The sequence below is a fragment of the Emydura macquarii genome, unplaced genomic scaffold, assembly GCF_026122565.2.
Source record: "Emydura macquarii macquarii isolate MOO-44397 ecotype Brisbane River unplaced genomic scaffold, CSIRO-AGI_Emac_v2 contig_1263, whole genome shotgun sequence".
NCBI classification, from domain to species: Eukaryota; Metazoa; Chordata; order Testudines; family Chelidae; genus Emydura; species Emydura macquarii.
The window spans coordinates 7805960-7818126 of NW_027131400.1; the positions used below are offsets into that span (position 1 = coordinate 7805960).

General features: G+C 39.5%; 1 protein-coding gene across 1 annotated transcript in view; it reads right to left on the bottom strand.

Moving 5' to 3' along the window:
• HECW1 (HECT, C2 and WW domain containing E3 ubiquitin protein ligase 1) overlaps window positions 1-12167 on the bottom strand; it is a 350139-nt gene that overhangs the window by 174968 nt on the left and 163004 nt on the right. The window contains exon 5 of the mRNA XM_067550377.1: window positions 8408-8502. Coding sequence (XP_067406478.1) covers window positions 8408-8502 — 95 coding nt within the window. The remainder of the gene's footprint in view (window positions 1-8407; window positions 8503-12167) is intronic.

Here is a 12167-nt window from a genome sequence, read left to right on the forward strand (position 1 = left end):
GAAGAGTCCTGGGATACTCCTTCCCAACAACTCTGGCTCTGGGAATAAAGTTGCTCCCTTCCACTGTCTGATGCACTCTGAGCGGTTCTGTTTCCCTTTTTAAACTCTGCCTCCTGCTTGTGCAGGCTTTGCAGGGGTGGCAGAGAGGGACACCTGGACCCATAGCTGCTCCTTAACCTCTTCTTCTCCAGTGTGGGGTTTGTATTTCTCATCACAAGCACTTAGATTATGATGTTTTCAGGTGCTTAAGCACAATCAAGGGGAACCCAATGTACTGGAACAACAATTCTAAGGGATAGGGGCAAGTCTTCCATTTCCAGAATTTCCATTTCAAATGACTAATGTTCCATTGATTTTTAGTACACGAAACACTCAATGCATACCAACTGTTCTATTTCCGTGGGCATAAGGCTTTTCTTTACTGAACGTAGCTGGTACTTAGCCAGAGACACATCTGATGTGTCACGCTAATTCTTTTGTTCCCTGATACATTACCCAAAATCCATCCCAGAATACTAAAAGGCACCGGCATTCAGTGCATCATCTGCATTTATAAAGTTGCCTGTTGACACAAATGCTCTCTGCCAATTGTTTCAGAGCTGTCTAATCAGTATGCTTCTGGGCACCATTGAGAATTAAATCACGATAGAGAAATAAGGTGTCATGCCATCTTGATGAAACAAACAGACTGTTTAACTAAAGGTTACGTATAAATACTTTGCACCTTATTCTTTCTGTCCTTCTTAGATGAGCAATCTTCAAAGAAACACACAAAATACTCAGATGGTTTAGTGTGTTAGGTGTACAGGATGCTATTTAGTATTTGCCTAAATTAAAATATATCAAAAATCTAAAACAACAGTCAAACCCAATTCAGATTAGACTTGTTTTCAATAGGTGGCATGAATCTTAATTAAGGTTTGTAGAATGCTTTGAGTTCCTCAGATGCCATGTGATATAAATGCAAAGTATTACTGGGCCCAATTTAGATGGTAAGCCATCTAAATCTATATTTAGGAGCTTGACTACACTAATCTTGAAATTTGGGACTTTTTTAAAAAAAAAACTATAAAAGTCATACAAGCAGATCAGGAAGTTACCCAGAGTAGCAAAATATTTGGTGACCTTTTAGTTTGCAAATTAGAAGCATATTCCACTTAGTTTAGAGCAATAAAAAACCACAGACACAGCCCTGCGTGAATTGTAAAGCACGAAGGATTTTTGTGGGTTTCGGTTGAGCTGAAAACTGCTTCAGGTCTAACAGTACATTTCCCTAAACTGTGACTAAGGAAAGTACTGTTGGTACAGAAAGAGGTTAGTGTTTGTATTTCCATTCTATGAATTCTGTTTTAAAACATATATACATGCTCTGTATTAAAACATATATACATGTTTCTTTTAAGTGAAATAATGGTATCACAACACAAGATGATGGTGGTAGGCGTTTGAGCCACACTGAGTTGAACTGTCCAAAAAGATTAAAAGATTAATCAGAACTCGGTATGTCTGTCATTTCATCAGTTGATGCATTTTAATTTACTGTATGTAAGTGCTACACATAGCTAGATACAATGCTACATTAGTAAGCGATCCCACTTACTAATTTTCTTCTGTTTTGAAAGATTCTACCAATTTGAGAGATATTCCCTATGCTTCCCATAGAAGTCAATTAGTGTTTAAGTGCTTTGCTGAATCAGGACCAAAATACTGCTTGAACTGGTAATATCTGTGAAAATAGATAAAAAATACAAACGCCGGAGAAACTAGTTTTCTTAACCTTTAAACAAAATCTCTCCCCCCATTTAAAATATGGGACGTGCACAGAAAAGAAAACAAGGTTATTATTTATAATGCAGTGACTATAGTTACACTGCAGTTACACTCTGGTTATGCTATTTGATTCCACCAATCCATATTAAATAGAAGGTTCACTATATGACAGGGTGATTAGATGTCCATACAGTGTTCTTTATGTACAGTACCTGGATTCTAAAAAGTTCATGTATTACCAAGATCGTAATAATAAGTAACATGGACATGTAGTTAAACTTCAGGTTATGGCTCAATTATGCAACCATTATGGAACTATTCGTCACTGAGTAAGTGTTCCCTAAATTGCCAAGTCAAGCCCTACTGTACTCCTTTCTTTTACTTCAGATCAGTTTATTAAGAACAGTTATTTTGTAGCTTCTTAATTCCAGACTCCATAAAACCACTTTTGACACGCCTACCTGAATTGTTCTTCGTGTGCTTTCAGAAAACCTTTGACACAGAGACTTAAAAACAAAACAAAAAACCCACAGAAGTAATTCTATAATCAGTTTAGGAACTACTTTAATTCCAGAAACATGCATTTTTATGTAGTACCATTTTATGGTTTTATAATGCAGTGGAGGCAAACTGTAAAAACACGAAGCAGCTGAGGTCTATACAAGCATTGAGAGGAAGGGCAAAGGGAGCAGGTTGGATGTAGGTGGTACTCTGATACCACTTACCCTGCAAGTCAAGATGGCTGCAGCAGGAAGAACTCTGGCTATACTTTTTAAAGATGTAGAAGAGAGCCCCTCCTGTTAAGTTCCCTCATATACCCAGTGACTTAAGTAAGCGCAATGCCTCAGGAATAGCCATTCTGGTAGTGTTTCTCTTTGCCAGTGTGGTTGAATCTTGTAAGAGGAATAATTTGGCCTTGTATTGGTAAGATATGTTAAAAGCTATGCCTGGCTTGCATTCTTTTGTGTACTAAATTGTAATGCACTGATAATGTATTTTACACAAGCCTTTTTTATACAGCCTTAACTGTTGAGCTGTGCACTAACTATTAGGAAGTTAATCTTTTTCTTGCTTCCATAGCCATGCTTCCCCACCTATTGCGCTGAAAGATACTGAATTATTATTGTTTTATCTGTCCTGTGAAAATGTACTGGTGATTTACTACTGCTGTGGTTAATATGCAGATGTATGGTGGCAGCATGATCTAGTAGATAGAGCCCGGGACTGGAATTCAGAATACCTGAGTTCTATTCCTGGCTTTGCCATTGGTCTGCTGGGTGACTTTGGACAAGTCACAGAAATGTAAAGCTGGAAGAGACCTTGAAAGGTCACCAAGTCCAGCTTCTTATGCGGAGGCAGGAGCAAGTAAACCTAGACCATCCCTGACAGGTGTTCGTCCAACTTGTTTTTAAAAGCCTCCAATGATGGGGACTCCACGACCCCCCTTGGAAGCCTATTTCAGAGCTTAACTACCCGTATAGTTAGGCCTGGTCTACACTGCTGTTGGCCATCGACGAGAGATATGCAAGCTACGTACTGTATCTCCCATCTACTTACTTACATTCCCTTACTGCGGCATCCTCACTGCACTGCATCAACAGGAGATGCCCTGCAGTCGATGCAGCCTTACTATTTTTGGAGGGGTGGATTTATTGCGTTGGCCAAAGAGCACTTCCGGAATCGACTGTGTGGGTCTCCGCTGCCCACTCAATCAATCCCACTGCATCGATCTGTGCAGCCCAGTCGTGTAGATATACCTTAGAAAGTTTTTCCTAATATCTAACCTAAATCACCTTTGCTGCAGATTAAGCCCATTACTTCTTGTCCTACCTTCAGAGGACAAGGAGAACAACTGATCACCATCCTCTTTATAACAACCCATAGCATATTGGAAGACTGTTATCAGGTCTCCCCTCAGTCTTCTTTTCTCAAGACTAAACATGCCCAGCTTTTTCAATCTTTCCTCATAGGTCAGGTTTTCTAAACCTTTTATCATTTTTGTTGCTCTCCTCTGGACTCTTTCCAATTTGACCACATTCTTCCTAAATTGTGGTGCCCAGAACTGGACACAGTACTGCAGCTGGGTTTTCACCTGTGCCGAGTATAGTGGGACAATTATCTCATGTGTCTTACACACAACGCTCCTGGTAATACACCCCAGATCATATTAGCCTTTTTTGCAGCTGCTTCATATTGATGACTCATATTCAATTTCTGATCCACTATAACCCGCAGATCCTTATCAGCAGTACTACCACCTAGACATTTATTCTCCACTTTGTAGTTGTGCATTTGATTTTTCCTTCCTAAATGAAGTAATTCACACTTGTCTTTATTGAATTTCATCTTGTTCAATTCAGTCCAATTCTCCAATTTGTCATGGTCATTTTGAATTTTAAACCTGTCCTCCAAAGTCATTTCCTTTCTCTTTGCTTCAATTTCCCCATCTGTAAAATGACACTGGTCTCCTTTATAAAGCACTTTGAAAAGCACAGTAGAAGAGGTAGGTATTACTATTATTAATAAGAGAACCTATATCTCATACAATAAGACATGAAGTAAGAGAAATGAAAAGCAAACCACAGTGTTTAAATAGTGTATGGAAAAAAAAAGGAAAGAATGAGAAACTTGTCTCTTCATACATGCAAACTTTATCATAAAGACTTGGCTTGGAGCTTAGACTTCAAAGCACACAAAGAAATGAAGCAGGATGCTTCATTATCAAGTGTTCATCAATGGCCCACACCAACATGACAGCAAATAATGCAAATATTTACAACAGGAAATCCTCAGCAATGATCAGTCACCATCAAATGGCAGTTTACTTATCAAATGGTAATCCCTGCTGTGGGAAAGACAGCTGAGGCAGCCATTCTGCATCAGCACAACATTCAGAAGGTCTCTCCCAATAATTAGCTGCAGTTTACATGGTTCTACCCATGATGCTCAGTGTGTTTGACTAGTGCCATGAGGTGTCTATGAAGATAAAAATTACGACACTAAAGCTCTAGAGGTTAGGTCAACAGTGTTTCTTTACATCTACTATGTACCTAATTAATTCTACCCGTGTAATTGGGAGGATTCATTCTTAGGTTATATATCCATATGCCACTTTTTTGTTTAATTGTGATGTATCTGTTCTGTGTCTTTGACTGTGAACTCTTTGGGAAAAGGAGTTCTTTTTGAGTATTATGGTGGTCATTGTGGTGCCTGTTTATATTAATGCAAAAGAGGCTAGACCCATAATTAGGTTAAATCGTTTTCACATTCACAGCCTTTGCCACCAGTTTGATGCAGCTTTTCCTGCTGCTAGGAACAACTACTCTTAAGAGTCTTTTTTTTTTTAAATGGAGTTTTTAAAGCTCTGAACAGAGCAAAAAATTAACTGACAGAAAAAAATTCCATTTTTTCAGCATAGTACTTGTTCTAAAGACAAATGCACAGCTACAGCATTATGACGATAACAACAAACTGAATATTACAGATGTCACCAAATTCTAGTCTACTGAGTTTAACTTTACACATACTATTATAATGAGCATGGCAAAATGCTTAGATACACAGATAGAAGCAGAAATGCATTAAAGTCAAGAAAAATCCAAAGTCTGTTGATGTTCCTTTCTTTGCAAATTGTTGGTGTTTTTGTTTTACAAATAACTAATTTAGGTCCATTTATTGCTCTAAATCCATGTGTAGAGCATCCACTGTGTGTGAATTGGGTGAAGTATATATCTTTGGATTCCTAGATATTCAAACTCATCATGGTGAAACGTTCCAGAGGGGTAGCCGTGGTAGTCTGTATACAGCAAAAACAACGAGAGTCCTGTAGCACCTTAAAGACTAACAAATTCCTGCAGGCATAAGCTTTCATGGGCTGCAACCCATGCATCTGACGAAGTGGGCTGCAGCCTACGAAAGCTTATGCCCGCAGGAATTTGTTAAACTCATCATGGTGACTCACAGGAAAGATACCGTGGGAAGACTTTTCATTGGCAAATGAACTGCAGGGCATCCAAATCAGCAGAGGTAAATATAATAACTGGGTTGGAGCATGAGGTGATAAGTTCAAAAGTAACAAAACATACACTGTGTAAAAATAGGAAAAGTCACCAAGTCTAAAATACAACCAATGGACACATGAAGTAATGGTGTCCAACTAGCATTGCAATAGCTTTCTCTCTGGGAATCAGATTTTTTTTTAAACTTATGGTTAAATACTCTTTCATCAGCATTTGTACTGAACAACACCTGGGAGGCTTTCAGAGAATCTGCTTGGGTGTATTGGGATAGTCAGTAGATGAGTATGCTAGTTGTAAACATTGCATCCCGAAATACACCTGTATCCAAATGCTTCTAGAAGGACACATGCTCTTGTGCAATCTTCTTTCCAAGCTGTGACAAATTTAAAAAGTCTATTAATCTAAAATAAGCAGCTCACTAGGGTCTTGCTGAGCTCCAGAAACTAAGGGTGAAATTTTGGCTCCATTGAAATCAATGGCAAAACTCTCATTGACTTCAAAGAAGGCAGGATTTCACGGAACTCTCTCTCTCTCTAGTACCTGTTTTACTGATAAGGTAGGCAATCTTATCCGCTGAAGGATTGTTTCTCACACTGCACTTGGGGTCCAGCCCTTACACTGGTAAGACTCCTACTGACTTCAAAGGGAATAATTCCTGAGCAGTGACTTCAGGATCAGGAATCAAAAGCAAAACAGAATGTGAGCACAAGTCGCAGGCCGTGATCCTACTAGCTGTTCCATGAAGGCAGAATGCCTGCATTCAAGCAGCACTAGGAGGATCAGGATCTTCACTTGTATTGTGGCCAGGTTTATTGGCTGTTTTGTGACACTGGAGCAGCGCAAAACAACTGGATCATACCAGTGAATCTGGTCTGCTGAATGTAATTCATTGGTCAAGCTGAAGGGCCTGTCTATCAGTCCTTACATGTGTAAGTAGTCTGATGGACTTCTATCAGGCTACACGTGAGGTTAGACTGTCACAGTCCTTACTTGTGACTCCAGACCTGGGGAGCTATTCCCCTGACACTCCTCATTGGTGGACAGGGAGGGGTTAGAGAGACAGGGATGATCTCTGGCTCTGCACCTGCTACTTACCAGCCAGAGTAGTGGGCTGTCTACAAAATGGGCAGCAAGAAAAGTGAGGGGCAAGAAGGGAAGAAAACTCCACTTTCTGAGTCACAATTCTTTGCTCTGGTCCTGGGTGGTGCATCTCTGTGCTCCCCTTGAGTTTTGGGGAGATTGTAAGGTTACACTACAACCCATGATGAGTAAGTGCAGCAGAATAAGATCCAGAATGGTTAACTGTTATTTCTGAAAGCGATTTTCTGAGCATATCTTTTTAGAAGAGTGTATGTTTTAAACATGATAATGGTTGATTCTTTTCTCTCTTTTTTTCACATTTTCTTTTTTTAAAATTCAGTTAACTGAAAATGAGAGAGCTAGACTGACCTATTGATGTAATCTATCTGGGATTGTTGGGGTCTTCAAACCCACAGTCTCTGCTGATACCATTTCTAGCTCCAGCCCCAGTGTCTTTGTCTTTGAAGCAGACGGGGGAGGCCTGTAACTTCTTTCACAACTTTGAGTAACAAATGCTTTTAAAATTAAAAAAAAACAACCTCTTTCTAGTCCGAATGATATTTGTGGTCCCACTGAATGACCTTTCTTTGCACTAGAAAGGTGTATGCGTGTTTTCAGTTCAAACACCTGGTTTCTCTGAGTTTCCAACTGCAGCTGCAGCCAGTTCAAAGGCACAGAAGACACAGAGGATGAGGCTGAAGTTTGAGCTGACAATGGTGGTTTCAGCAGTGACTGGAAGTATGAGGTTCACAGATAGTGGAAAATCTACACATTAAATATTTCTCATGCTTTTTTTCTCTCTTTTTGGGTGCACCAATATGGGAAATCTGTTGATGTTAACAATGTCCAATCTGCATGATTGTTTTCTCCTACTTAATATTATTAAGCTATTCTATTCCATTATTATGCTTTTAACGTATTATGCATTCTTATGTCACATACCATACAGAGAAGAATGTAAGAACTGATGATGTATTATAACTTGTTCGTCTTTTTGACTCAAAGTCTGCAAAGGATCCTGGGATATGAACACAAATCATTCTGGGGCACAGGGTGATGGGACAAACTGAAGCAGATGTTTTTGCCACCTAGATGGGAAAAGGTTTGACATCCCCAGTCTAGAATACAGGTGGTAGCCTCTGGTATTTAAAAAAGACAGAACGTGTTTTTTTTTTTTTAAATCTCTAATTACATATGAAAGAAGAAATTTCATGACTCCTTGTGTAAGGGTGTGTTTCTTTAAATCTTAGCATAAAATTAGTCAGGAGGAGCTAGGGAAGTACTGCATTCTCTGATTGTTACTAACTCTTATAAACAGACACTGCTAGTGTGTAACATAGCTGATATTCCAGTTCCTCTTGGACTAACACAGAATTGATATCCCTTAAGTACATTACAGAGAATTTAAGAGCAGAAAGACATATTAAAAATTAATACAAATATACAAAGGACAGGCAAGGAAAGCAATAAATAGCTGGAAATAGCAATAAATAGCTGGAAAGAATTAGAGAGAAGCAGAAAAGCTGGAAGTAACTTACGGGAGCAGAATTGTTTTTCACTGTGACACTGGGGGTTGTAGCACGTAGTGCTCCACTCACTCCATGGTAGTATTTGAAGCAGATCTTTGTTTCAGCTAAATGAGAAAATGATTTTGTATTAGAAATGTTACCAGAAAGAAGTTTTATAATCTGTGGCACTTGGGCTGCATCACATCCACTCACGAAGGTTAATGGGCAGATGAATTGAAAATGGAAGCCATTTGTCTCCATTTGATGGTCAGGTTAGGCTACTGCAGGTAGCTTCCAACTCTGGTGTCCTATGTTGTCCTGCATGAGATGTAAAAGTTGTTTGGTCCCTATGTAATATGAGAGATTAGTCATTAACCTTTTCTGAGTAGTTGTTACCAGTTCTGTGAAACTATATCTAAAGTCTGCATAATGTGGAAAAGATTTCCTCAGGCTAAAATAAAATAGGGACAAACCCCCCCATGATTCAGGGGATAAACCAACTATTAATTGATGAGGTCAGGAAGAAACTTCTCTTGTGGGCAGGTTATGCTGTAATTGTACATTGTGAGATTTCTCTGAAGCACACCGGTTCTGGCCAATGACAAAGATAGGTGACTGGACTAGACAGATGACTGGTCTGATCTGGTATAGCAATTCCTATGTTAAAGCATTTTTCACTAACAGTGCTAAGCCATATCTTTTCTTAGTTTATTTCCATTGACTTCAATGGGCTTTGGATCAGACCCTTAGGAGCTCTGTTAGTATGGGCAGGAGCACTAGCAAGGTGATGATCTGGAAATAAGCAGCATGCTCTTCACAGTTTTGTTGCCTCTCAGCCAAATGTACTAATTAAAAGAAGCCCATCTCGATGACTGAATAAGAACATGGAAGAAAAGAAATCAGCTTCTCTTTTAATGGTTACTGTATAATCCATCACATGATCTATTACAAGGAAAAAAGGTATCTTCCAGTCAGCTTCCCTGAATTGTCCTGGAGCCCTAAGGATGGCTGAATTTTCTTGCCTTCCCACTGGATCCCAGATAGATACCAATGTAAACACCTTGCAGATATGTTTTCACTGGACTGGAGAATATTGTGGTTAACTTTTGCCCGTCAGCAACCCCATACTGTAGTGGAATGGGCTTTTCAGGATCAGTTTTTCGTAATATCTTTTTTCCAAGAATTACTTCTTACCATCATTTCTACAATTGTAATTGCAGCACAGTCAGTATTAGGTGCTCAGATACAATGTTAATGAGGACCATATAAGTACAGAGCTTTATACGCAGCAGGAATAGGTGCCAAAGTGGGAACAACATAACTTACTGCTTAAACCTTATCACACTTCATCCCCTTCTCCTATTGTTGGACTCAGTCCGTCAAGCATTTACCACCAGGCATTGTGCTTACTGTCATGAACAGTACTTTTGAAATTAATGGAACTGCTCATATTACCAAGTGCTATGCCTGGTCAAGATCAGGCCTTTAGATTGCAAACTATTTGGGAAATAGACCTTTGTTCTATTTGTTCTGTACAGCACCTTACACACGTCAGGGTCAAATTCTGCCATCTCTGTATGTAGGACCCTCACTGAAGTTGTCAGGTGCTGGGTATCCTCTGAGTGCAGAATCTTTCATGCTTACTTTGCCGTGATCATAATAGAGTTGACACCCACTTTCAAAGCATTACAGTTTCTCACCTGAACAAAGAGAAATCATTCTGCCACAGATGTGCACTCCAAGTCTCTAGAAACATCTCATACCACAAAAATCATTTGATTGTGTCAGTGCTGTCTAGCACACAAGTACATGGGGCAAAATGGAATTCCAGTTCTGTACCAGACAATTGGTACCTCCTCATTTACCATTCTTGCTGTTGGCAACTGCCGCTACCTGTGGGCCACTCTGGAACCCAGTAACGCTCCTTTAAGATACCACATTGATGAGCGCTACACACCTAATGCTCATATAAATAAATAATACATGAATGACAATGTTTTAATGCTACAGAGGCAGCAGAATATGCCGATAGCCCAAAGGTTAAAAGCAATACAGCTGTGACAAAAGATAGGAAACAGTAACAGCCGACACTCTGACCACAGATGTGAATTGTGGTTGCGCAGCACCTCTCAAAATTAGGTCCTAAGTGTTTTAAGCTGGACCCCAAAAAATTGAGACACCAAAAGTAGAAGTCACTCTATGAAAATTGAGGCCTAAATAGCTTGTCCTACATCATACAGAAAGACTGTGGTGCAGCCAGAAATATAAATTAGGAGTAAAATTTTCAAAACTGCCTAAATTATTTAGGAGCCTAAAAAATCTCTAGAGCCTAAGTCTCATTGAAAGCAATGGGATTTTGGCTCCTAATCCTTTAAGGTACATCTGCACAGCAAGAGAATCCCATGGCAACGAGTCTCAGAGCTTAGGTCTACAGACTCGGACTCACGGGGCTCATGCTACAGCACTAAAAAAAGCCATGGGCTGGAGCTCCGGTTCTGAAGCCATCCCCTTCCTAGGATGCAGAGACTGAGCTCCAGCCCATGCCTGAACATCTACACAGCTCTTTTTAGCACTGTAGAGTGAGTCGGAGTGTAGACCCAGGCTCTGAGGCTCGCTGCTGCAGGATCCTGCTTGCTGCATAGACAGGCCCTGAGGCACTTTGAAATCTTTACCCAGGGTCTTCTGATTCCCAATATACTATAGTTAGGAGACCATACTTTCCTCTTTACACTGTTCCCAGACTACATACAGAATTCCCTTAAATTAACAATCTCTTAAATTAACAATATGTACGTCAGTGACTTCAAAGGCATTTCTTGAAGGCTTAAAGTTGACCACATACATGTATGCAGGATTGAGGCCATACTTTTAATACGACAGTTTTAAGAATTAATAGACCTGCCACAGCATCCCTGACTCTTTATCATTGGAACAGCAGTGAGATGGTCATTTAAGTTGAAGAGCTATCACCTTTCATGTATTTCGGAGCAGTAATTTTTATTAGAGAGTATTAAAGTGGGGATGAGCATATCGCCCTGTCAAACTGCAAATCCGGACTGAATTCTCAATTTCTAATTTTCTTTATGGGATTTTTAACAGCTCAGCAGTAAAACTGTTTACTTACTGAGCAGACAGCAAAAGTTGATAATATCACAATTTAGCTGCCAAACACACAAATAGGATACCGGTTCTAAAAATTATTCAGATTTTTATTGTTCTGACCTGTGGAGATTGTTACATGCAATTTGTATGGAACATCTAGAGATAGAATAAATAAACTTTTTCTATAAGCTCATGAAAGTAATTCTCTCCAGTAGTTTGTATGATTATGATCAGACTTTCATGGCAGGGAATCTGGCTTTTGGTTACATAGCATTAAATTTAGTAAGCTGTCAGTTACCATATACATTGAGGATTCCATGGAAAAATTAAAGAGACACTATCTGGCTAAAGAGGAATTGTAAATGTATAATTAGTCAGGCCAAAAAAGAATTTGAAGAACAACTAGCCATAGACTCGAAAACTACAGCAATTTTTTTTAAGTACATCAGAAGCAGGAAGCCTGCTAAACAGTAAGTGGGCTGAACTGTCGGTGTGATAAAGGAGCACACAAGGAAGATAAGGCCACTGCAGAGAAATTAAATTAATTCTTTGCACCAGTCTCCACTGCAGAGGATATGAGTGAGGGAGAGTCGCACACCTGAGCCATACTTTTTAGATGACAAATCTGAGGACCTGTCCCAGATCAAGGCATCACTAAAGGTTTTGGAACAAATTGATAAATTAAATA